Source organism: Spodoptera frugiperda, chromosome 24 (genome assembly GCF_023101765.2).
Source record: "Spodoptera frugiperda isolate SF20-4 chromosome 24, AGI-APGP_CSIRO_Sfru_2.0, whole genome shotgun sequence".
NCBI classification, from domain to species: Eukaryota; Metazoa; Arthropoda; class Insecta; order Lepidoptera; family Noctuidae; genus Spodoptera; species Spodoptera frugiperda.
This window is the reverse complement of record NC_064235.1, coordinates 247,186-274,010: the sequence shown is the minus strand read 5'-3', so window position 1 is coordinate 274,010 and position 26,825 is coordinate 247,186. Positions and strand designations below refer to the sequence as shown.

Below are 26,825 nucleotides of genomic sequence, written 5' to 3'. Positions count from 1 at the left end.
ATTATTAAAGTTTAATAGTCAATGCTTGATAAGTTTTTGTTTCAAAACAAATGTAAAGAAATCCGTTCGGTGGGAATGATTCGTACGAGCTAGCGAGAAGACAATAGATGACGTCACGCGTTTACTCGAGTATTTTGACTCCCGATATTATCTGATCACTCAACACGTATCGATTTAAATAATACACAAAGGCTTATAATGCAATTAACACGTATTCCACGTCATTTTAAAACAACATAAACACAACAAATCATAATCGATATATGCAAATTACGTAAATAAAAAACGCACTCGTATCGACCGCTCGTCATAATGTTTGAATTTATAAATCAAAAGATTATCTGAGTTATTAAAAAGTAATGCCGTACCTTGAATGAGGGTTTATCCATTTTTACAATCCGATACACAAAGGATAATTCATCACTACACAATCACACACATTTTGCGAGAATATTTATTAAAAACAATGGCTTTTTATACATAAATGCATTCCTTTTCAACGGACGCACAAGAACATTGCACTAAAATTATCACAACACAGATTATTATAACACTAAAATTGTTATTTTCACGAATGTAATATTTTTAGTAACACTCGCGCACACGTATTTTTAATGTACACAGACATACGTACTTATTTAATTATTTAAAACACACAATTTCCGATTTTTCAAATTGACACACACGTCCGCAACGAATCGTTGATCGTGATAAAGCGAGATAAATAATAAAATATTACAATAATTATCGTTAACTGGTAATGGTGACATCTACCGATTGACATAATACGTTTATATTTGGAGTTTAAACGGAATTTTCACAATGTTTAGTTGAGGAAATGTTTTGGTAATTATAAATAATAGTTGACAATGAAACAATATGGCGATTTTCGTGAGGTTTGAGTGAAAACACGAGCGCGCGTAGTGTTGTAACCGCGCGCGGCCATGTCGCTTCGCGGCCAAACCGTATCTGTGTTCGTTTTCGTTTCGTATTCTCTTGCCCGCTCACACGTTGACTTGTAGGGCTGCTTTGTGATTTCGAAATTTCTTTTATTTAATATTTTATTTTGATTTTAGTAGAAATTGTTTATTATTGCTGTTTTATCTCTGTTATTAATGAAAGCTGTTGACCTTGTATTTGTGACGTTGATTGAAGGTTTATTTTCAAAATTTAGCGTTTGTAGGTATTTTTATTGGCAAATATTCGAGTAGGCTTAGCATTTTTTTTGTTTGTACGTCTTCATTAACATTTTTTATTAATATAAACTTCATTGAATATTGTAATAATGTATATTTTTTAATGTTTAAAAATTAATTTTCATTGTCATAATGTTTGTCACTTACTGCCGTGCTCAAAGACATTTAATGTATACTAAATCTATTGCTTAGTAACGATTTTCTTCAGAAAACAACTGATAAGGAACCATTAAATGACTCTGAGCACGGCAGTTAGACTTTATAATTAGGTAGTTAAGTAAACATTATTTAATGAATGCAATGTAAAATATACATTAATTGCATATCATTGAGTCGAATTAAATGTTTTCATCTTAATGCAATATTTTCAAATTAGTTAGTATTTTTGCAACAAATTCAACATTATCACGCTAAAAACCAATAATTTAACAATTATAACATAAAACTTAAAATAAAATAACATGAAATTAAAAATTAAAACTAATTCACGAAGCAGGTGACAACCCTACACTCACACCAAGATTCTCACGCACACAACGAAAACAGTTTCTATACATATTTTTTACGTAAATAAAGATTGCCATAGTACAAGTAAGGGAAAAAGATTAACAAAATAATATTATTATAATGAATCCTTCACTTTTTTCTGTTCTTAGAACGACAAAAAAACTTTTTGTTTACTTGTGTTACTGGCGCATTCAGAGACATTTAATGATTACTTAAACTATTCCTTAGTAACGATTTTGTATCGAAAACAATTGCTAAGGACTGGGTAAAGTAACCATTAAATGACTCTGAGTACGGCGGTTAGACATTAAAATTTGAAATGTTGAGAAAGTCATTTCTGCATTTTCCTTGTACCTATTTTGATATATTTTTGTCTCTTTCTTAAAAGTTTGTTCGCCGTTAACTTGTTGACAGATGATGACGTCATATTGTGGTAAAGTATTGTCCAAATGCGTAATGACTAATGAGATAATATACGAATAATGAGAAACAAGAATCATAATACGCGGTTCTCTCCCGTATTCTTTAATTTATACCTACTTAACTGTAAAACACAAATGGGTACATAAGTTTTTTGTTATAGATATTACCTACTTAGGCTTCTTTAGTATTAAGATGGTTATGTGCCTAGATGGGAGCTAATTAATAAGGCATGTATTTAGTTATAACTTTCGTAAGATATACTAAATACAATCGCCGCGTCGTGTGTCGCGGAATGCGAATGTATGGCTTGAAGCAATTCGAGTTCCTCCTTACGTGAGTAAGCCGGTGACACAATAATTACTTATTTAGTTATCAAAATTATTAATTATTATTGATTAGTAGTTTGTTAGCTAGTTACTGATGCCTTAAGTAAAAAATAATAATTTAAACCTTATAAAATTATTATTAATTATTCTTATGTTTTCATACATAATCAATTGGTTATGTGTGAAAACATAAGAATAGTAAAAAAACACAATGGATGTAATAATGATTTCCATTTACAATAAATAAATGTTCAAAAATATTATCTCTAAAGCATCTGCAAGCCGTGCGTATACTACACTCTCATATTATAGACTGTCCGGTATTTTAGTTAATTTATTTTTAGCTTAGCCTATGGATTTCCGCAAAATGCTATTGAAATGCACACGAGTTACGATTTCTAATCGATTTACAATCGATACTCTTCATAAATGAGTCTCGAACATCACTAAACAACATTTTTGAGTGACTTTGGCGCGAATTGGAGATTTCAAAATGGCTGCTAGGTATGTGTATTTACAATTTTAAGTTTAAATTCGATTAGGTAATCTTAAAGGTTGTAATTTTAAAATCAAATTAGTGATATAATCATGTCACTCACCATTAGCTAGTTAATTAACGAAATCAATTATTTCTTTAATAGTTTTTTTGTAACCAACAATGACCTTACGCGAAACGGTAAGAAAATTCGAACGCCGCCATCTTAGGTTTGTGTTTTTTTTTTTCGGAGAAGGAGTAAATATTCATTTAGAATGCCAATGTTTGTGACATTTTTCGTAATTTTACCGTATATTGTCTTTAGGTAATGTTACAAGTGCGTTATATTTAGTAGAAACTAAAATAATCAAAGTGAAGTATTGTAGTTATGTGTGTGTTTATTTATATTATCTTTGAATGAGTCAGAAGCAGAGACGTGTCATGTTTAAAAACTAACGTGTGATCCTTATGAGCTGCAGAAAATGTGTAAACAATACCTAGTATGCTTGGAGATTGCTTTATCCACATTTAAATGGTATGTAGAAGGCAGATATCTTTTGGAAATAGGTCATACGCAACGTAGGTAGCATGGATTTTCAATGGGCGTGGTTGAAAATGTTTCGTTCGTTCTAAAATTATCTATGACTTAAAAATTGGATAATTAATGCAGATTATAACTACATGATCTATTTAAGTAGGTTCTTATCACATGTATACTTATATTTAGGTTTTAAATTCCATAGCTAGGTATCTGCCTAGACACAAACAGGTAAAACATAATAATTATTTATTTTTACGCTCAAACACTTTATTTAATGCCTATAATACCAACGTGTTTGTTTAAACAGCTGCTGTAATAAATACAGCGTCGACCTCTACGTAAGATGTACTTACTTATTTAATATAACATTTTAATTTATTGCACGTCATTATCATTACTTTTTATATGGCAACGTTTTCGCTGGCTGTATGTATGCGTTAACAAGTAACAACACAGTTTAAAAAAATCGTTTTGACAGTGACAGATGTCAAAAAAAGCTTGGCGCCAAAAGTACAAAATATCTAATTCTCGTTAGACTTTAGTTGTGTCTAGCGACTCGCAATGGTGATATATTATGCATGTATTATACATATAAACCTTCCTCTTGAATCACTCTATCCATTAAAAAAACCGCATCAAAATCCGTTGCGTAGTTTTAAAGATTTAAGCATACAAAGGGACATAGGGACAGAGAAAGCGACTTTGTTTTATACTATGTAGTGATGTTACTCTTTATAAATAAGCATGTTATGTATTTGGTATACGTTGCCAAGGTGACGGGACAAACAAACAGTATCACGTATTTCATCACACATTAGCAATTAAGGAAAATGTCTTACGGAAAAATTGTACTGAAGTTAAGCATTTATACATACGTACATGTAGATGCCTATGTATTATTAATTATTAACTAAACCTGTTCTATAATTACTGAGAACAACATAATATAGTGATTGTACGGACTATTCATTAGAGTAATAAACAATTTATTAAATACTAGCTTCTGCCAGCGGTTTCGATCGCGTTCTTGTGTGATAAAAAATTCATACCGATTTCTACAGCCGTTTTGATGTGATTGAGTAACAAACATACACATAAAAACTCAAAATTTCGCATTTATAATATTTGTTGGACTAGTTTTTGCCTTTGTTATTCAAAAACTATATCTGTGATAAAATTGTATGCATAACTGTTCAGTAGTTTTTGCGTAAAAGAGTAACAAAACATCGCCTACCTGCGTACAACCTCAAATAATTTCTCAGTTACCGTATTTAAAATAGAGTAGTGTACAATATGCACCTTTTTTAAAAACATTCGAATTAAATATTAAATATCTTCCATTCTTTATTAAAATTTCGTCTATTTTGACAATTAATCATTCACAAAAACTATTAAAATAATGACAAACATTATTTAATTCGCGTTAATCTACCAAACCATAAAAAAAAAACATACCTACCGGCCGAATTGAGAACCTCCTCCTTTTCGAGAAGTTAACCGACTTCTACCTCCGACCGAAACCATATTTTTAAATAGCAAAATCAATAAATTCACAATTAAATTATTTGTTATTTTAAAAATGTATGTTCCAAAGTGCACGTAGTCTGTACAACATCTGTACACATTCATTTGCCGAAGCAAGCGGCGTACGGGTCAGTGGACACACACGGGGGGAAAAATTAAACACATTTTTTATTTAATATTCTTTAATTTCATCAAATATTTCGCTTTAAAAATACATTTTTGTGTCTTTTCGTGTTTAATTTTGTTACAAATGTGTTTTTTTATAATATCTGTTATGGATTTTAGTGAAATAAGTCTTAATTTTGAAGATATAAGCAAAAATTGACGAATTCTTTTGTTTGAATATGAAAATATTTCTTTAAAACAATTTGTCTCAATTTTAACATAAACTTGAAACTATTCGAAACAGGTTATAACAAGAATTTTACTCGAAATTTTATCGACATAATTTCCAACTTTACTTTTCAAAATAAATAAAACCAAACCATCTACCGATATAAAACAGTTTCTTCTACACCTAAAATGAACAAAAAACTATAAAAAAGTTAATAAAATATAAAATTAAATGAATAAATAACACGTTGACAAAGTAATAATAATAATAACGGGAGCATCGATAATATTTCGCGTAGTGTGAGCGCGCCGTGTGTCGTATCCATTTGGTTGAAATTGCTGTTTAGTCAGCGTACACTGTACGCTACTCGTTATTATTATTATTTATTTATTTTATATGGCAACGTTTTCGCTGGCTGTATGAATGCGTTAACAAGTAACAACACAGTTTAAAAAAAACCGTTTGACATTAAGAGTGACAGTGACAGCTGTCAAAAAAGCTTTTGGCGCCAAAGTATTAAATATCTAATTCTCATTAGACTTTAGTTTTAACTAGCGACTCGCCCCAGCTTCGCATGGGTGCAATGGTGATATATTATTCATGTATTATACATATAAACCTTCCTCTTGAATCACTCTATCTGTTAAAAAAACCGCATCAAAATCCGTTCTAAAGATTTAAGCATACAAAGGGACATAGGGATAGAGAAAGCGACTTTGTTTTATACTATGTAGTGATAATACGTATAATAGGGATGATGACGGGGTATGAAAATTAGAAATCTATTTAGTCCGTCAGTTAGGTAATGAAACAATATTAGACACGTTTTGTTTTATTTTGTCATAGAAGATAACTTAAATGAAACAAATTAAAATTTAGGAGTATGAGCAAATATCTACCTACGCATAAAATGTTTCGGGATAGTTTATACGTGCAATTTTTATGTTAAAAGTTTTGTTTGTTTGGATGTTTGTCCGTCAATCACGCTGAAACTACTGAACGGATTTTGATGAAATTTATTATACAGACAGGGCATGAGCTGACTTAGGTGATAGGATTTTTATCCCACGGGAACGCAGACAAAGCCGCTGGTAGAACCTAGTCTTCTATAAAAGTATTAAATAAAATATTAATAAATGAATATAATGTATGGATGCAGATTTAATATTAATTCAATGCATTTTCCTTATTTTTGCGGAAAAAGTACATTGAAATGCATTTTAGGTACATATATGTATGTATGGAAAACATAATAAATTAATAAATACTATTTAGAGTTTTATTTATAACTTTCGTGAGACATACTAAATTAATTATTATGTTATCGGCTTACTCTCGATGTTTGACGAGGAACTCGACTAGTTTCAAGCCATGCTAGAGGCTCATATTCATGAGCAGCATTCCGCGACACACTGTGTTCAAACAGTTACGTGAGTAAACCGATAACATAATAATTAATTTAGTATTTAGTAAATGCAAATCTTGTGAGATCGGCTTAAGCGAGGGATCTCTTGAGATTGGCAGTTTTGTATGTTTTTTGCTAATAATCATAATACATATTTTAATGAATTAAGAAAAAACAGAATATTTAATTTATTGAGGAAGGCTAGGCTATAAAACATCACGCTACGGCTTATAGGAACTGAGTAGAGCGGGTGAAACCGCGTCGGAGTCGCTAGTGTGTTCTACAACTATAGCTCTTACACACGGCTTCGCCTGTGATCTTGAGACACAAAAACATACTATAAAAACCACTCTAGTACGAAGTAAAAGAAATATTAACAAACACACAAATATTTTCGCGTTTTATAATAATTTTTAAAATACATTACTAAAATTAATTTCTATCATGTTTATTTCATATCTAATGTCTAGAACAATCAAGGTAAATAAATTACTAAATAATAAAGCAACAGGAAATAACAGCTAAACACAGCACCTCTCACTTCGCAGTCGGTTAAGAAGGGTATAAACGGAACTCATCGGAATATATTCTGTAAAAACTGAACAGAGGATACTGTGGAGACGGCGCGGTTGTAATATTTTTTTTTTTTATGGTAATTGTGCAAAAAAGACTGTGTTATTACTTTTGTATTTAGTGTGTTTCGTAATTTAAAGTGTTTATTATGTATTCAAGGTTGGTTTAGTTGGTCATTATTACTGTGGTACGTTTTTCTGAAACACATAGCTAACATAGCCTCATCTCTTTTAATTGCTAAAGGTTTTAAGCGAAGATTGGACATTTAATCATTTGCTGACAGTTTAATTTAAAATTAGTTGTAGGGTAAGTGTTTCATCATAATTTAATGGAAGCATAATTAATTTGTCTTATTATTAAATCTAATTTTATATCTAAACAAACTTTCACATTTATTTTATAATATTAGTGTGATGTTATTGGGTATATACTGTATACTGATAAGTAAAAGATTTTTTCATAATTTAAAACAAGTATTAGATATGAATAAAAAATAATATAATAAACAAAATCATCATTATTTTAATATAAATTAAATGCAACCCTCTCCACAGCAGTCAGTGTCCACCTCGACCGTACCCTCGGAAAGCCGCTGCGACAAAACTTTTAATTATATATCCGTCTCGCTCACACGCCTTTGTCTGACTATCGCTGTCCCTCTCCCCCGCAACCAGGCTCGTATTCGTTCATTTTGCATACAAAAACATATCATCGACTAGTTTTTTCACGCGGTTTTGCCTTCTTTTTTTAGATAATTTTTTACTGACGTATTCTGGGTTAGGTGATAAGGCTGTATTTGGTATCTGTAACTGTTTTTTTAATGTTGTGTTTTTCAAATTGTAGATTATATTTATTTAGGTTGTAGTATAAATAGGTTTTTAATTGACTGCATTTGAATGCACATAATTATTTAGCATGCCCCCTTTATTTATGTCTAACTTCACGCTATTATAATCATGTGGTTGAGGGTAAATAGAAGCTAGCCAACTCACTCCAGAATCCAGAACCTATCTAACTCCTGATCCGGAGCTGCGGACTACCTAGCGGGTTTACCGGGGCTCCGGCTCGAAAAGCAGGAGTAGGAACGTGTTGGTGTTTAGTCAGTAAGAGTCTGATACTCCCTCTCGCCTCACCCAAGGCGGGAGAAGTTATTTTAGATTATCCTCCAAAAAAGCGTTCTTTATTTCAAATAGATTAGGAAGGCACTTTTGAACGTCAAAGTAAATATTACAATATAAAAAAGCAAAATGTCTGTCTGTCGGTCAGTCCTCTAGTTGCTCTATTTGCTCGTTCCAAAGTGTAGATTCCTATGGAGAAGAACGAGCAAGAAACTCCATAGGTTACTCTTTTCAATCAGGTTCCTAACCACACCGCTTCGTTGCGTATTGAAAGATAGACAGACAAACATACGTTTACAATATAATAGTAACGAAAGGATACCTGGATGTTATAATGTAAGTGTACTTACGGATCTACCTTTAGTCATAGCTTTGTTTTAGTTCTAGACTATTTTATAGACTAAATTCTAAACCTAGATTTCCCTATTACATGGGACTTATAACACAAATGGTGAAAAGTGGGTGTACATTGTATAACGGCATTACGTGCCGTAATGTGCACCTCTGCCTACCCCTTCGGGGTTAAAGGCGTGACGTTGCATATATAGATATATCAATTATCAATATTTACTAATATTATAAAGCTGAAGTTTGTTTTCTTGTTTGCTCGCGTTATTCTCCGGCACTACTGGTCCGAATTTGAAATTTGTATTTGGGTTGGTTAGACTATTAGTGGCCACTGCTGACTAGGCCTCTTCTCACACCGAGAAGGTTTGAGCATTAATCACCACGCTTGCTCAATGCGGGTTGGCGATTTCAAACTTGTAATTAGAAATTATAAGCCCAGGTTTCCTCACGATGTTTTCCTTCACCGTTTGTCAGTGATGTCTAAGTCGCTATGTACCTTTGTATGCTTAAATCTTTAAAATAACGCATCGGATTTAATGCAGTTTTTTTTTAATAGATAGAGTGATTCAAGAGGAAGGTGTATATGTATATATCACCATTGCACCCATGCGAAGCTGGGGCGGATCGCTAGTAAATAATAAATTATATCTATTAATTCATATATACTACTGTTAATTAATTTTATTTCTCTAATAATGTAATAGTTAGTACTATAATAAGCCAACCAAATATACACAAAATTAAATTTTCTATCACATACAAAGTATATAAACTCTATTTTCTTAAGAATAAGGTTCAAAATCGCTTGTGTATAGTTTAGGCAATTCCATTTATTGCTGTTCTCTGTGTGATAACACGCGGTTTTGTGTTAGTGTGCGTGGTTCGTGTGTAAGTGTGTGTTTAAACCTAAAATATCTTCTCTTTGCGTTTGAATATTATGGATAAGTCAATGTTTTTTTTGTTTTTTTTTTTTTTTTGTTTTTAAATGTTATTGTATTGTAGTGAAGTTGTGTAAGTGTAGTAGTGCTGAATTCGATTCTTGAACGTTATTGAATTTTTAGCTTTAGTTTTTTGACTTTTTAGCTTTTATCTTATGAGTAAAGGGTTGAATTCCCTTGAGCTGCGGACTACCTAGCGAGTTACCGGGGCTCCGGCTCGACAAGCAGGAGTAGGAACGGGGTGGTGTTTAGTCAGTAAGAGTGTGACACTCCCTGTTACCTCACCCAAGGGAAAAGTCGTTGGATGATTTTTCTCACCTCAAAAAAAAAAAGGCTGGCTATAGAGTTAGTGTTAAAGTAATTTTAAACGTGGGCGAAGTCACGAACATTAGCTAGTGGTACATAAATAAGGAAAACTCCACGAGGAAACGGTTCGAAGGTTTATTATTTTGCATTTGTTGTTGTTTTTTATAACATCTTGTGATGTGATTAGTATCAGATTGAGTTATTTTTTCTTTTTTATATGTATCATCAGTCATTTGTTTATTTTTTGTTAATTTTTACTTCGTAGGTCGAGTAACGGGATACGGGATGGATATCCGGGTTGAGCAAAATTGTTATGTGGGATTTATTATCTAAGCAAATAGCTTCACTAGAGGACTGACCGACAGACAGGCATTTTGTTGTTCAAAAGTGCCTACCTTCCTAAATAATTTTGACTTTGACTTTAAGACCTGTATGTACAAACTGGTGGTCCACAATAAAGCATTTTGAATTTGAAATATTATAGTATACTAGCTACTTCCGCGCGGTTTCACCCGCTCTGCTCGGCTCCTATTGGTCATAGCGTATTATATAGGCCTATAGCCTTCCTCGATAAATGCACAATTCAACACAAAAAGAATTATTCAAATCGGACCAGTAGTTCTGGAGATTAGCGCGTTCAAACAAACAAACAAACTCTTCAGCTTTATAATATTAGTATAGATTATTATGGCAATAGGCTCACCCCCTGCTACATGGGACTTATAACACAAATGGTGACAAGTGATACAGATACAGTTGCATAACGGGCCGTAATGTGTACGTCTTCGTTCCCTTTCGGGGATAAAAGGCGTGATGATTATGCTATTTTAAATCATTATGACCAACTGTTAATAATTTCTAGACATATACCGTACATATACATACTTATCGATTTAAAACAAAACATAATGTGAAGAATTGTATGGAATGATCCGTATGTCACCAATACCTATAACACACAACAGCGACACATCGAGCTACACAATACCAATATATAATGGTCTCGCTTTGTATGACCGTTCCACACATTCGACGGTCAGTTTATACTGGTTATTCATCTAGCTATCATGGTCTCGCTTTGTATGAGCGTTCCGTACAATTCGAGGGTCAGCTTATACTGGTTCCCATCGAGCTAAGCACCAATATATTTTGGTCCGGCTTTGTATGATCGTTCCCCATATGCGGGGGTCAGGTTATACTGGTAAATATCGGGCATGATCCAGTATATCATGAACCCGCTTTGTGAGACCTTTCCACACAATCGAGTGTCAGCTTATACTGGTAAATATCGAGCCAAGTACCAATATATTATGGTCCGGCTTTGTACGATGTTTCCGCACATTCGACGGTCAGCTTATACTGGTTCCTATCGAGCTAAGCACCAATATATGTTGGTCCGGCTTTGTATGACTAATCCGGACATTCGACGGTCAGTTTATACTGGGGGCCCCAACACGCACACATGTATACGACTGTAGCTGTCTGTAGTCTGTACGCATGGCTCGTAGTATAGTTAGACATAGTATGGACTGGATGCTTGACAATTTATTGTATGTTATTTTAAGATTGTTATATTTTTAATATTGCAGTTTTATATGTAAGTAGAGGTGCAGCGTTGTGTATTATTGTCGCTTCGGCAATGCTTCGTCACGGATGGGCCGGCTCAACCGGAATGATACCACGGCCGAGCAGGACACCGACGTGAAGCAACGCTTGCGTTGTGTGAAACGAGCAGTCGGACTACCTGATGATAAGCAATCGCCGCCGCACATGGACACTTGAAACACCAGAGCTCTGGTGTTTCAAGTGTACACTTGTGCGTTGCCGGCCTTTTGGGGGTTAGGAATTTAAGGGTTGTTGTTCGGGAATCGGGGATTGGGAAGGGGGATAATTAGGCCTCCGGTAACCTCACCCACACAACGCAAGCGTTGTTTCACGTCGGTTTTCTGCTCGGCCGTGGTATCACTCCGGTCGAGCCGGCCCAGCAGTGCCGAAGCATGACTCTCCCACACTTACTATCGTACTCAGAGACATTTAATGAATACTTAAACTATTGCTTAATAACGATTTTGTTCTGAAAACAATTGTTAAGGACTGGGTTAAGTAACCATTAAATGACTCTGAGTACGGTGGTTAGAACGCATGTCATAGTTTTCCTATTTATTAGAAACTAGCTACTTCCGCGCGGTTTCACCCGCTCTGCTTGGCTCCTATTGGTCATAGCGTGTTGTTTTACAGCCTTTAGCCTTCCTCGATAAATGCACTATTCAATACAAAAAGAATTATTCAAATCGGACCAGTAGTTCTGGAGATTAGCGCGTTCAAACATACAAACAATCAAACAAAGTCTCCAGCTTTATAATATTAACTAGCTGTGCCCGCGACTTCGTCCGCGTGGAATAGTTATTTTAGGCATTATATTTATTTTTGCAAACAACTTTCTCAGCTTCATAAATTATAGCTGTTACCCACGGTTAATTTGTGCATTGAAAATTCGTGATAGCACTGGATTATGATTATAAGGAACAATCCACACTCATTTCTATACTATATGTGTTTCCACTGTTTTTCGGAAACCTGCGCCTATAGGTTGGGTAACCGCCACCCCGGTTTGTGTTTCAGAAATAAAATTCCTAGGGTACTTTTTAGATGGGCTCGCTACATACGCGTTATAGCAGTGGTAAGTCCCCTCTTTGAAGAGTGGCTTGAGAGGCGTCACGGCGTCCTCCACGCCCGGGTGTTTCCTACCGCCTGACGCAGGTACTTACCGGACACGGAAGTTTCGGTTGGTACCTTCCGAATTCGGCGGGAGGAAACACCCGGGCGTTTCGTCTAGGTGTCGTCATTGCGAGGACCGCCCGGAAGATATGGTGGAGCATACAGTGGCGGTGTGCATTGCATGTGCTGAGCATCGCCATGTCCTTAGGGATGTGAATGGCGACGGTAACCTCTCACGTCCGGCTCTAGTTCAGGCCAAGGTGCGGAGAGAGGGGGAAAGGGACGCCGTCTCCCCATTCTGGGAAGCAGTCATCCTAGCTAAGGAGGAGGCGGAGCGCGTGAGGGAACGATCCTCATCACGTCCCAGCCGCCGCAGAAGACACTCCGGGCGTTGAGGATCGCGTGACCGTGATCCGGTGCTGCAGACAACGTAAAAGATTACCGGGGCCCCGGCTCAAATCAGAACGGGGTGATTTTTACACTCATTCTCGCTTCACCCAAGGCAGGAGTAGACAAAGGATGATTTTCTCCCCTCAAAAAAAAAAGAAAGAGTACTTTCTAGAACAAATGTTTTCTTTCATACATGGTGACGCAAGGTTATGAAATCCTTAAGGACCATATTTTTATACCCTATCATATTTTTATGACAATAAATTGAAAAATTGGATTTTTTTGTTTGTCAAATGTTTCAGCCGATATTATTGCACTATACGTAGAATCTGGTTATACTTTGTTAGACAGCCACAATAAAATGTGGGCGTGTGGTAAACCGCTTTTTTGCCATTCTACGCTGTAAACAAACGCTTTCGATGGTCAATGATCAAAAAATGTTTTACTTTGTTAGTAAGACTATAATTTTTTTGAGTATAGTTACACCAGGCTCCGCGTCGTTCGCAAACAATGCCTCTCTCCTCCTGGCAGCGTCGTGTTTCGCACATCATGCGGCGCGGGTGAATTTTATATCGGAGTTATTTTAAAATTGTAATATCTTCTAAGATGTTTATTGAAGTTTAGTGATGTCAAAGACAATTTTGTTCACAATTAAATACTCTTAATGAACAACACATTTATTTCGATAAAGATTAATATTTTTTCGTTAATACAACTCTTAACAAATAATGCATTAATTTCGACCCAGTTTGATTACCATAAAAACGATTCTAGTAAGTTAATCCTAAAAGATAGACATATACCGTCGCGGACTTTTTTTTAGATCAGTTTAAGAGGAATAATTCTTTCATACATATAATTTTCGTATCTTGAACCATTTTCGCAGCGCACGCAACGGAAGCCCTCAAGAATTAATAATTTTCCCCGTTTTGTCCACATTTTCCTTTATTTCTTCGCTCCTAATAGTTATAGCGTGATGTTTTATAGCCTATAGCCTTCCTCGATAAATGCACTATTCAACACATAAAGAATTATTTAAATCGGACCAGTAGTTCTGGAGATTAGCGCGTTCAAACAAATAAACAATCAAACAAACTCTATAGCTTTATAATATTAGTATAGATCTTACAAAATCAGGTAAAAAATCGTCTAGAAAATATTTACAGAGAACAGTTTGTCCAGCATTGGGCTAAATACTAATTTCTAGAGACCTTGGTATACGTAGTTCAGCCACAAACCCAATGACACATCCTTAGGCGGCGGCCATGTTGGCAGCGGACTTTTTTTTAAATTGACGCATAGGCAATAGGCATTGTAGACTGGAGATGCGTGTGGGATGGTTAGGAAATGTGTGTGTAACATGTTTGATTTGTTTGTTCGGATTTTTCGGAGAGAATTATAAAATAGGAAGAAAAATTATAAATGTGTAAAATTGTTTCGTTGGTTCAATTATGTAAACAATTATGTAACATTTACAAAAACCATTTTAAACCATTCAATATCCCCCATCCAATTTCTCTAAAATCGGAAAAATACTATGCTGAAAACGACATCAAAATCGGTTCAGACGAACGCGAGATAATCGCGCACAAACATAAATACGCCAAAATGTGCACTTCTGCTTATCCCTACGGGGATAAAAGACGTGACGTTGCAAACATACATACATACAGGTCAATTTATTTTTTGAAGTCGGTTAACGGTAACAATGTTTAAGCCATTTCATTTTGCAATTATATCCAAGTATTCCAAAATATTTATTTTTGCAATAATTTCCAAAAAAATATCTCAATTACTCTAAATTCCAATTTATGTACAAAATCAATTAAAAATCCATTAAAAAATTACCAATACTATCATCACACATGATAATCACTTGAGGGATCATCAGATAGACAGATGATTACCCGAAACATGTACGATTTGCTGACAAGTAGAGGTACGAAACAAAACACGGCCGCAGTGTGTACCCGACTTATCTCTGCTAATAATAATAGCAGCAGGCTTCTGTAGGGACGGGACTGTGCAGGAAATGTTGAGATGTCGATGTTTTTTTAATGACTTTGTCGATTTTTTCTGGTTATATTGGTGATGCTTTTAGGTGATGTCGGTGAAGCTAGCAAAATTTCAATTTCACAATTAAACAAAAGCATAATTTTTAAGATTAGATTTTTTATGGTATAAGCCGGTAAACGAGCAGACGGATTGCCTGATGGTAACAGTCGCCGTCGCCGCCCATGGACACCAGAAACACTAGAAGTGTTACAAGTGCGTTGCCGGCCTTTTGGGGGTTAGGAACTTAAGGGTTTTTGGAGGATTAAATCAGCAACTGTTCTAAAATGGTACACTAACTGATGAATTGTATTTCTTAAGAAGTTACACGCATTATATCCGCCTTTGTACCATGATTGTGTATATTAAGTTTAAATAAATTATAGTCCTAGTCAGTTTTTAATTTTCTTTGATTTTATTTTAATTATTAGAAAAATCTATCTAAGCTATCGATAATGCAACAGTTGATAAACCGTTCATTTAAAACATGTACAAAACCATCACAATAGAAATAATTTAACAACAAAATAATAAGTAATTAAAATTATAGATATATCGATATTAATCCTCCCTAGCACATCCCTATTCACCGTATCCATTTAGTTTGACAAGCATTCGGTTTCATATGCCGTGTCGCATGTGTGTGTGTATACTGTGTGAGCTGTGTGCGTGTGTGTATGTCAGGGCTGTGTAATGTGTGTGGATTATTATAATCTATGTTTTATAATTGTTATGTAGGTAGGTAGGAAGGATATGTTAGGTTTCCTATATTGTTACCTATTGTTATTAAATACCAAGTTTTATTTTATTAAGATTTTAGATTTATGCGTAACTAGCCAGTCTTTCCGACTTTGCTCGCTTGCTATTACATAATGTTCTCGATGTATAACACTAATATGTATAAATATAAATGGGAAAGTTGGTTAGTTTCGATGTTTCATTTATGGTCGTCAATAACTCTGAAAGTACTGAACGGATTTTGATAAAATTTGGCTTTTTATACCACGAGAACGCCAGCGAGGCCGCTGGTAGAAACTAGTTATTAATAATAATGTTAGGTCCCCTTTTCCAAAAAATAATAAATAAATAATTGGTTTTGTGAACGTAAAATTTTATCTAAATTACTTAAAGCTTCCTTCACAATGAAAATAAAACACTATAGTTCATCATTTAACTTTACATTTAACAAATAAATACCAAAATTTTTTTTTTTATTTCTTAGGCGATCTCGTGCCACCCCTGAGTTTTAAGACCAACAAATTATGTGTGTATGTGTAGCCTGTGTTGCGTAGCGACGGACACACACATACACATTCATGATAAGTGATAATTTTTATACCTTAGTTACAAATTTTCTATACTTCACTGAATTTTAACAGTTTAACTTTATGAGATGAAACATAACATTTTAAATGGTGATTATGTTGAAAAAACACTACATTTTTAAAGTCAAAGTCAAAATTATTTATTTCTAATAGACCAGGAAGACACTTTTGAACGTCAAAGCAAATATTTTAATATTAAAAAATGTCTGTCTGTCGGTCAGTCCTCTAGTTGTTCTATTTGCTCGTTCCAAAGTGTAGATTCCTATGGAGAAGAACGAGCAAATACCTATTTGATGTTTTATTATTCATTGTCGTTTGTTAATTTTAATTAAGTATGATATTCATATAATCACTATTTAAAGAGAGATATAAATAACTTAATATATTTAAATATTACATTAATGACATTTTTACAAATATTTATATAATTTCGAGATTTTTTAAGTCTGTATGTTTCTTTAATTTTACTTTTTAAACTGACATGGTCACTAACACAATCATTAGGCCGGCTCCACATGTTGGTCCCAACGCTCGTACCAACGTTGGACTGCAAACTCGGTGAGGCGTACACACGTTGGCTAATAAACTAGTTCTATCCCGTCAACGCCAATGTGAAGATGTCCGATACAGAAATCGAAACTGCTCTGAGCGCGTTTATAGTAATGATGAGTGCACATTTATATTTGTTATGTCCAAGCCGGTGACGATTTTGTGGATGAGAAAGCCATTCTCGCTCGACGTATGCACTCGCTGCGTGTTGTAACAGAACTGAGCAAAGCGCCAACGTGTGGACAGATCGCGAGCGTTGGCGCAGATTCCTTTGATGAAACCGACACGAGCCGGCCAACTACCAACGCTCGCCCTAACGTTGGGACCAATGCCAACGTGTGGAGCCGGCTCCACACGTTGGCCCCAATATTGGCCCCAACGCTATTCATCCAACGTGTGGATCTAGAAAATGGCATTGGTCCCAACGTTAGGGCGAGCGTTGGTAGTTGGCCGGTTCGTGTCGGTTTCATCAAAGGAATCTGCGCCAACGCTCGCGATCTGTCCACACGTTGGCGCTTTGCTCAGTTCTGTTACAACACGCAGCGAGTGCATACGTCGAGCGAGAATGGCTTTCTCATCCACAAAATCGTCACCGGCTTGGACAAATGAAAAAGTAATAGAATTTATAGAACTTTATCAAGCACATCCAATAATATGGGACGCAACTCGAAAGGACCACAAAAATAAAAATTTATTAGCTGATGCATGGCGCACCATTCAACAAAATATGGGAATGAATTTCTCAATCGAAGATTTAAAAAAAAAGCGAGAATCGTTAATGAGCACATATCGCCTAGGAATTGCAATCCGGTCCGGCGGATCCGGTAATCCGGCGGATCCGGCGTGTTTTTGGACCTACCGGATCCGGTGAGTCGGAGCCGGATCCGGTGGCGGATCCGGTAAAGCAAAAAATACACGATTTCAATACCTAACCGAAAGAGAAATAAAATTCTGAGCTCAATATAAGTTCACAATGCGATTGTGTAGTCGTGTATTATTAACTTATTACTTGTTCAGTCAGAATATTTACCTGCTTTTTTTTTTGTTAAATTCAGAACGGAAATGTTTATGTATCTAGGGTATAGAGGGAAAGTTAATGCTAAAACAGAAACAGATTATGAGAAAATACTTAAAAAAGAAATGACTGTGTATGAAGTAGAAGGAGTAAAATGGAAAACACATTTCGCTGATCTACAGTTACTTGATGGCGATTAGGCAAACCAGTGTTGGGGCAGAAATGGCCTTTTCTGCCGCAGGTTATATTTGTAGTGCCATCAAGCAGACTAGGAGACAGTACAATAAACACTATATGTTTTCTTAGATCGTTTTTTCAGGCACAGAAATAATTTTAATTTGAATTTTGCATTGCAGAAAATAAATGCTTCTTGTTTTGTTTCTTAGGATTATGAACTGAAGTTGTTGATTTTATTCTCTGCTCAGAGCAGTTTCGATTTCTGTATCGGACATCTTCACATTGGCGTTGACGGGATAGAACTAGTTTATTAGCCAACGTGTGTACGCCTCACCGAGTTTGCAGTCCAACGTTGGTACGAGCGTTGGGACCAACATGAAAAAAATAATATCAATATAATAAAACATTTAGGAGCCGGCCTATGACGGGATATTTACCATGTTTATTTATGGAATAAATAGGTATCGGAAACTCATAGACATAAATAAATATGGTAAATATCCCATCTTAAGTTCTAATGATAGTTTAATTCTAATGTTTTTATCATAACGATAGACTTTGACAGTTCAGTTTCAAGGTGGCGTTTTATTTGAATACAAAATGGCGGATCTTCTATTGTATTTTCTAAAAACAATATGCCATGAATACTTCTTAACATGTGTTGGTTAAAATATGTCGATATTTATTGTCTGTTAATATTCATCACTACATAGTATAAAACAAAGTCGCTTTCTCTGTCCCTTTGTATGCTTAAATCTTTAAAACTACGCAACGGATTTTGATGCGGTTTTTTTAATAGATAGGGTGATTCAAGAGGAAGGTTTATATTTATAATACATGCATAATATATCACCATTGCACCCAGGTATATAAAATGAATTATTTCATGGAATATTTATTTGTTTAAAATGAAAATGTACTGACATAGGTACATAAATAAGTAAGTATCAGAAAGTATTGATCTACTGAAAGTAGATATATTTGCTGGAAGGTTTCCAAATAACTAGATACAAACGTGTTTCTTTAGGTATATACCTATGTACTTTCTGTAGTCATATACTTATACATATTATAAGTAATTTTAAGTTAATTCATACTTTAATTATAAACCTCACTCAGTACCCTTAGTATAAGTTTGTTTTACGTTTAACGTGATCAAAACGAGAGCGTATTCGGCGTTCTGATTGGTTGGTTCATTCAGCCGGCCAATCAGAGGCCTTAGTATGAGCTTGTTTTACGTTTTATGAAATCGAAATGGTAGCGCGATCGGTGCTCTGATTGGCCGGCGCGAGTGAACCAACCAATCAGATGGCAGGACGCGCTAACATTTCGTTTTCGTTCAACGTAAAGATAACTCGTACTAAGGGTGTATTGGTTGGTTTATTCGAGCCGGCCAATCAGAGCGCCGAACGTACTTTCGTTTCGATTACTTTTAAACATAAAGCAAACTTATACTAAGGGTTGTATACTATTCACTGACTGACTTCCCCAATGACTTTCAAATCAGTCGACTTGAAGCGAACAAAATTATGTTCTAATTTTTTTTTCTCAAAAACAAATGACATTATGAAATTGTCCACTCGTTTATTATGTTTGTTACGCTTTCTCGTCAAAAACTGGACTGGTAGTGATGAAATTTGATATGTATAAAGATAGAAGATAGGAGATAGTTAAAATTGGACCAAATTCCACGCGAGTGAAGTCACGGGCGAAAGCTAGTTTAACTACAAATAAAATTATGTTTTAAGTGTTTTTCTTGTAAAATTGTAATACCGTGGGAATTATATGGTTACCGTATGTCATTTCCAGTTAAAAAAAACTATACAAAAACATAGATATGTTGAAAAATGGCACCTAATACTGTATTTAACTGGATTTTTCAACTAAATTCTAGAAATTTCCTTGTTCACAATTAAATAAGAGTAAAATAAACATTAACATGATGGAATTTTCCGCCTAATACTAGATTGAACTAGTAAAAACTGGATTTTTAGACTAAATTCTAGAAATTTCCTTATCCACAATTAAAAATAGAGTAATAAAACATTGATATGTTGAAATTTTCCGCCCAATACTAGATTGAACTGGAAAAAAACTAGATTTTTCTGCAAAATTCTAGAAATTTCGTAAACCCTAACTCATTAACTTATCAAAAACACTACTATGCATATTTTTAAAACCAAAAAATAACCTTTCAATATAAAATTTTTGCACTAATTAATGTTTGTATAGGTTTTTGAGTGAAAAACTAGTGTATGTGTTGTTTTTTTATACCAAACGTTCAATGTATGAGGTAAAGATGTTTTTCTTCGTATTTTTTGTTAAAATTCATACAAAAAATATAATAAGCCAAACAATGTAGTATATGTAAGGACATCTAGCTGGCGTTGTAAAAAAAACGGGCTGCGGAGCGCTGAGCAAGTGGTGTATGTCGAGAAAATTAAAAATTGGTAGAATTTTTTCTTACTATTTTATATAGATATTTTTTAAGAATTGAATGAAAGGAAATTAAAGAAATAATTGTTTGAATGATAATTATTTGCAGTTGTTTTTAAGTATTTAATACATAAATTATGTATTGTGGTCTGAGATTAGTTTTTTTTGCATTGCATATTTTTTGAGATTTTGGTAGGTATTTCTATATTTAAATTAATTATGAATTGCAAGTAAAAACCATGGAATATAAAAATTATAGTACAAATAAAAAGTGGTGAAACTACATAAAATTATTAAAATAAGTGATGAAAAATCAATCAATAAATTCAATACAAATTAATGTAATAATTTATTATATTTGAAATCAATAATAGTTAGCGATGGACTGTTTATTTTATGAAATACATTCCTAATTCCTTAGTCAAATAATTGATCAAATCAAAAAATCTCAAAATTCTACAATTCCCGACATATCCCACTTTACTTACCTACGGAAACACAACGACCCTAATTCGTGAGCTGTGCATGTGTGCGTGTGTCCGCACGCGGGCGTGTATGTGTGCGCACTAATATAACGGCAGGGCTGTCTCGGGGACTGTTTATTTATTTTGTGTGCAATCCTTGCTAGCTAGTAGCTAGGGACTAAGTAGTGTTAATAATTATTACTATTTGATTTAAATAATTATTAATATTATTCATGGTATCTGTTATAATGTATAAAGGAATTAATTTTATTTTGAAGATAATTTTTCTTTTTATTGTTTTTTTTTTAATTTAGTATTTTAATGTATTTTATTGTTCATAATTACACGTTTTGATATAACAGGAATGCATTGTGACCATCCTTTCCTATCCCCATTTCTTTTATTAAAAATAGTTAAGGAAGGGTATTTAAATGGTTGAATTTTCTGTTTTCAATAATTTTGGTTTTAATTTTAGTATTTTTCACGCGCGTACATTCTTGATATCAAATATTGTCGAAGTGCAAATCTATAATCAACTAATCACTATTTCTTAACATCTAATTCAAATTTTATACCGCTCAAAACCACCTAAAAACGCTCTAAATAAATAAAATGGAGAAGTAATAATAATAATAACGCGCGGTGGCAGCCCTGCCCGCTTTAGTTTGCATTCCGTTCGCCGACACTCGCGCTACAATCAAGTACAATACCCGAGCTTACGGCAGCCTAATGTGGACATACCTTTATTTTATTAAAAATATTTGTATCTCTTTATTCTTGGTTGTCAATTTTCAACACTTTAACTGTAATGTATTGGCTTAAGCTGTAAAATTATGCATGTTTTTCTAAATAAATAAATTTATTATTTTTATTGATATGTATGTTTTTTTAAAATGAAATGATATGAATTTATTTTTCTGTAAATAGGCTACAAAAGAACAATTTAAACACGTGAAAATTAAGGTGGACGTATTTAACGTATTAAAATAATGTATGTGTTATACATGGGATAATTAAAAATTATTGAAATACGCTTACTCACGTCTCACTCTCTCTCTCTCTCTCTCTCTCTCTCTCTCTCTCTCTCTCTTATAGTTAGTATATTAGTATTTGATTTAAGATTTTGATGTATTGTTATGTATATGTTCCTCTCTCTCTCTCTCTCTCTCTAGTCACTTCTTATTGTCTTCCCAACATAATCAACATTTATGTGTTGAAAGAAAGATTATTTACATTTCTTCAAAATTTATCTCTCTCTTTAATGACACAGACATAATTAAAGATTTATGGACCAAATGATTTAATACACGATGTAGATAATAATCATTTGATTTTTAAATATTTTTAAAGCGTGCAAATTACGTAATTCATTGGAGGAAATAAAAATAATTGAGTCCGAATAATAAAATCTAAAAAATATTCAAACTTTTGGGTTATAGTTTGAAATTGATTTAGTAAATTATTTATTTACTTAGCAAAACTTTACTATTATTATTTTATATTTGTTTATTTAATATGTTCAAGTTTACAATAATTTAATACCTAATTACTTTTTACACACATAATAGATGAACACCTATCACAATTTCAAACACAATAAAACACATAAAACTACAAATACCCACCCAAAAGTCCCCCCATCCATACAATTCTTTCCTCTAACCCACACACTTACAAACTCACCCATACAGCCGCACACCTACATAAACTGACAGCTTATATATAATGTACACGTAACGCACACCACGACGAAATATACACGCACACATAGAAACTAAAGTTTTTAATTTTAAAATCGTACTGTACGTTAAGTAGCCAAGTTGTTATAAAAATGAATGGAGTTGTCAGTTTTATTTTTTTTGGTTTTTTGGTTTTTTTATTTTTGATGTCTAATGGTGGTGTATGGTTTTATTGGGATGTGTGAGTGTGTTGTTAGGTGGTAGGGGTTCGATTTTGATTGGTTGTCATTTGATTGTTTGCTGTTTCTAGATTTCTCGTGAGGTGTATTTTTCTAGTGTTTATTTTTAATTGTATTTACATTTTATTTATTTTTTAATGTCACAAATCGGTATTTTATTATAAAACACAGGTAGGTAGGTATATAGGTAGAACAGGAACCCGGAGCCTGAAACAAAATACAGTAGTTTTCTATTAATTATCACTAACGGCCTAACAAATGCAGAATGATACTTTGCTTTTACTTTCATTAATATTATTAACCCATAATTGATATTAAAATATGAATTATAAGGCTAAGTAGTTTATTTTAAGAACCAAATCCAAAAAACAGTGTATACACTAAAAATAAACGAATCAACTCAACTCCACAGCTCTCGTGTCCTCATGAAATCCATCACACTACATACATATTACCTACATACATACATACAAACATACATACATATATATGATAACACCATATTTGTGTCAAATTTACCTTCTATCATAGTAACATACAAATTATATGTATATGTTATGGTCAAGAACTTTATACTAATATATGTAGACAAATGGCACATCAAGCTATACTAAAACTGACCTTTAGATTCGCTACTGTATAAGCCGGTAAACGAGCAGACGTATCACCTGATGGTAAGCAATCGCCGCCACCCATAGACACCCGAAACAATTGAAGAGATTTTTTTAAGGGGTATGATTATCCAATGTCTTCTTTCGCCATGGGCAGGCGAGAGGGAGTGTCAGACTCTTACTGACTAAACACTACCCCGTTCCTACTCCTGCTTTTCAAGCTGGAGCCCCGGTAAACCCGCTAGGTAGTCCGCAGCTTTTATATTATTATATAGACTAGCTACTTCCGCGTGGTTTCCCCCGCTCTGCTCGGCTCCTATTGGTCATAGCATGATATTTTATAGCCTATAGCCTTCCTCGATAAATGCACTATTCAACACAAAAAGAATTATTCAAATCGGACCAGCAGTTCCTGAGATTATCGCGTTCAAACAAACAAACAAACAAACAAACTCTTCAGCTTTATAATATTAGTATAGATATAGATAGGGATCATAGACTCTGGTAACAAATTTTCAAAGGTATTCGGTTGTTTATTATTTATTTTTAGTCCTAGGTAATTCCCCATACGTAGTTTTTAAAGCTTGGAGTCGTGCCATGAAGTATGATAAATGAAAATCGTGGGCCAATACCAACTAATATTATAATGTGAAAGTTTGTGTGTATGTTTGTTATTCAATCACGTCAAAACGGCTGAAGGGATCGGTATGAAATTTGGTACAGGGGTAGATTATGGTCTGGAATAATACATAGGTTAGTTTTTTATCCCGGGAACATGGGTGAAACCGATGACAGAAGCTAGTTTTACAGTCTGCATTAACAAAAAAGTATATTTTATCATATCTGTCGGAAGAATAGGGATGATGACGGGGTATGAAAATTAAATATCTATTTAGTCCGTCAGTTAGGTAATGAAACAATATTAGACACGTATTTTTTTATTTTGTCATATAACATAACAATACTTAGATAAAACGAATCAAAGTTTAGGAGTGGAAGCAAATACGTCATTTCTACATATAAAACATACCTAGAAGTGACGTCACGTTGTATTTCAAATCGACATATCTTCGAAAGTATTTGTTTCCGTAAGAAAATAAAAAAAACGTGTCTAATGTTTTAAAATAATCTATAAGACGGACATTAAAATAGAAATGAATCATCTACCCAATTTACAAAATAACTTACTTATGGAGGAGATATTTCAAAAAATATTTACAAACTAACTTACTTATGGGGATACATATGTCAAAAAATATGTAGGTACCTAATAATACTTTTCCTACCAGCCCTTACGAGACTCTACCAAAAATTTGTTTTAATATTAATATTGACAAACAAACAGACTAACAGGACAATCTAAGCATATTATTAGTGGAGGAGTGAATAAAACTAGTGTGTATATGTATGTATGTATGTATAAGTGTGTAGTTATGTATGTATGTGTATGTTTTATGTATAACCTCGTTCGGTTGTAGTTGTGTTTGTAATTCAGGTGTTTTGAGTAATGACTGGATTTTAGTTTTTAGTTGTATGAGTTTTTTTTTTAAGTTTCAGTTTATTGGTTGAGTGTTTAAGATAATTTAGTTATTGTGTGTGTATAGTTTAATTATTTTGTATTGTGTTTTATAAAAGGAAAGAAGACGATCATGGCTGAATATAAATAAGACCTTAGATGTTTGATTTTTCTCTCCTTTTTTGTATTTTAAACTTGTCTTAAACGTTGTTAAGAGAATTTAAAAATATGATTTTGATTAAAAATTTTAAGCGATGAAAAAATTGAGCGCAAAAACTGTTAAAATTCAAGGTAAAATTTCCAAAAAAAACACCGTTCAACTTGTAAATCAAACGCCACATCTCTTGCCCAATTCAAATTATTAATGTATCTACTATTCTACTTACTTTAGCAATAACTCGGTAAAACAAATATTCATTTTAAGTTTCTCTACCTTGTACATTCTAGTAAGCTCGCAAGTTGTCGTTCCGCCGCGCAGTGCCGGCAACATCAGAAAACATAACATCCATTTTGCTGATAAAGTATTCAATGTTTATACTTATATGTTGGTATTACCGTTCGCACAGTATTACATGTCGGGGATAATATTATTTAACTTTATAGCATTAATAGGGTAGATGACTAATTTCTATTTCAATGTCCGTCTTGTAGATTATTTTAAAACATTACACACGTATTTTTTATTTTCTTACGAAAACAAATACTTTCGAAGATATATCGGTTTGAAATATCGCGTAAAGTCACTTCTAGGTACATTTTATACGTAGAAATGACGTATTCGCTCCACTCGTTTTATCTAAGTATTGTTATCTTATATGACAAAATAAAAAAATACGTGTCTAATATTGTTTCATTACCTAACTGACGGACTAAATAGATGTTTAATTTTCATACCCCGTCATCATCCCTATTGCCGTTTTCCACTTATAATTCTCTATTGTCCGAATACTCAAACGCTAATCAAAAGACGTTCTCAAAACTAGTTCTGTCCCTATTAATTCTTTGTAAAATGACAGAGATAGCACAATATTTAAGTACAACTTAAAATTGAGTAGCTTTTCAGTATTCGGGCGTATTTCTATTTTATTTGACTGCACGGTTGGTGCGGTCCGCGCAACGAGTAGCGGGTTCGATTCCCGCACGGAGCAACTCTTTGTGTGATCCCCAAATTGTTGTTTCGGGTCTGGGTGTCATGTGTACGTGAACTTGTATGTTTGTAAACGCACCCACGACACAGGAGAAAATCCTATAATGTGGGGCAACGTTTTTTTAAAGAAAAAAATAACATAAAAAAATCGACATTTTCCCGCGCGGCATGTAAACCAGTGTGAACGGCGCGATATCCGAGTTTGTCAACATTTGATGCCCGCCTTCCAGGAATCCGCTCGAATCGATAAACACAAGTAACACACGTGGCTTCTCTCTGATTTGTCGTATATTATTACTTTATCTATCTCTATACGACTAGATTTGAATACAAAGTTAACAAAACGATTGTATAATTTGATTTTATTGTTTCTTTGTTTGTTTTTATTGATTTAAGAAATAAATGTATAAAAAGGCGATGGGCTTTTGTTTACTATGCTCGAGACAATTTTGTCAGCTACTAGTGCAAGCTAGTATGAATATTCTAGATAGAA

At 33.8% G+C, this 26,825-nt stretch overlaps 1 protein-coding gene and 1 long non-coding RNA gene across 2 annotated transcripts in view; one reads left to right on the top strand and one right to left on the bottom strand.

The window, feature by feature from the left end:
- Positions 1-964, bottom strand: part of LOC118278573 (uncharacterized) — a 93,679-nt gene extending 92,715 nt beyond the window's left edge. The window contains 1 exon segment of the mRNA XM_050703352.1: positions 369-964. Within this exon segment, the coding sequence (XP_050559309.1) occupies positions 369-389 (21 nt within the window). The 5' untranslated portion in view covers positions 390-964.
- Positions 965-8,543: 7,579 nt separating this feature from the next.
- Positions 8,544-26,825, top strand: part of LOC126912275 (uncharacterized) — a 41,874-nt gene continuing 23,592 nt past the window's right edge. The window contains exon 1 of the long non-coding RNA XR_007706895.1: positions 8,544-8,643. This is a non-coding gene — a long non-coding RNA (uncharacterized LOC126912275). The remainder of the gene's footprint in view (positions 8,644-26,825) is intronic.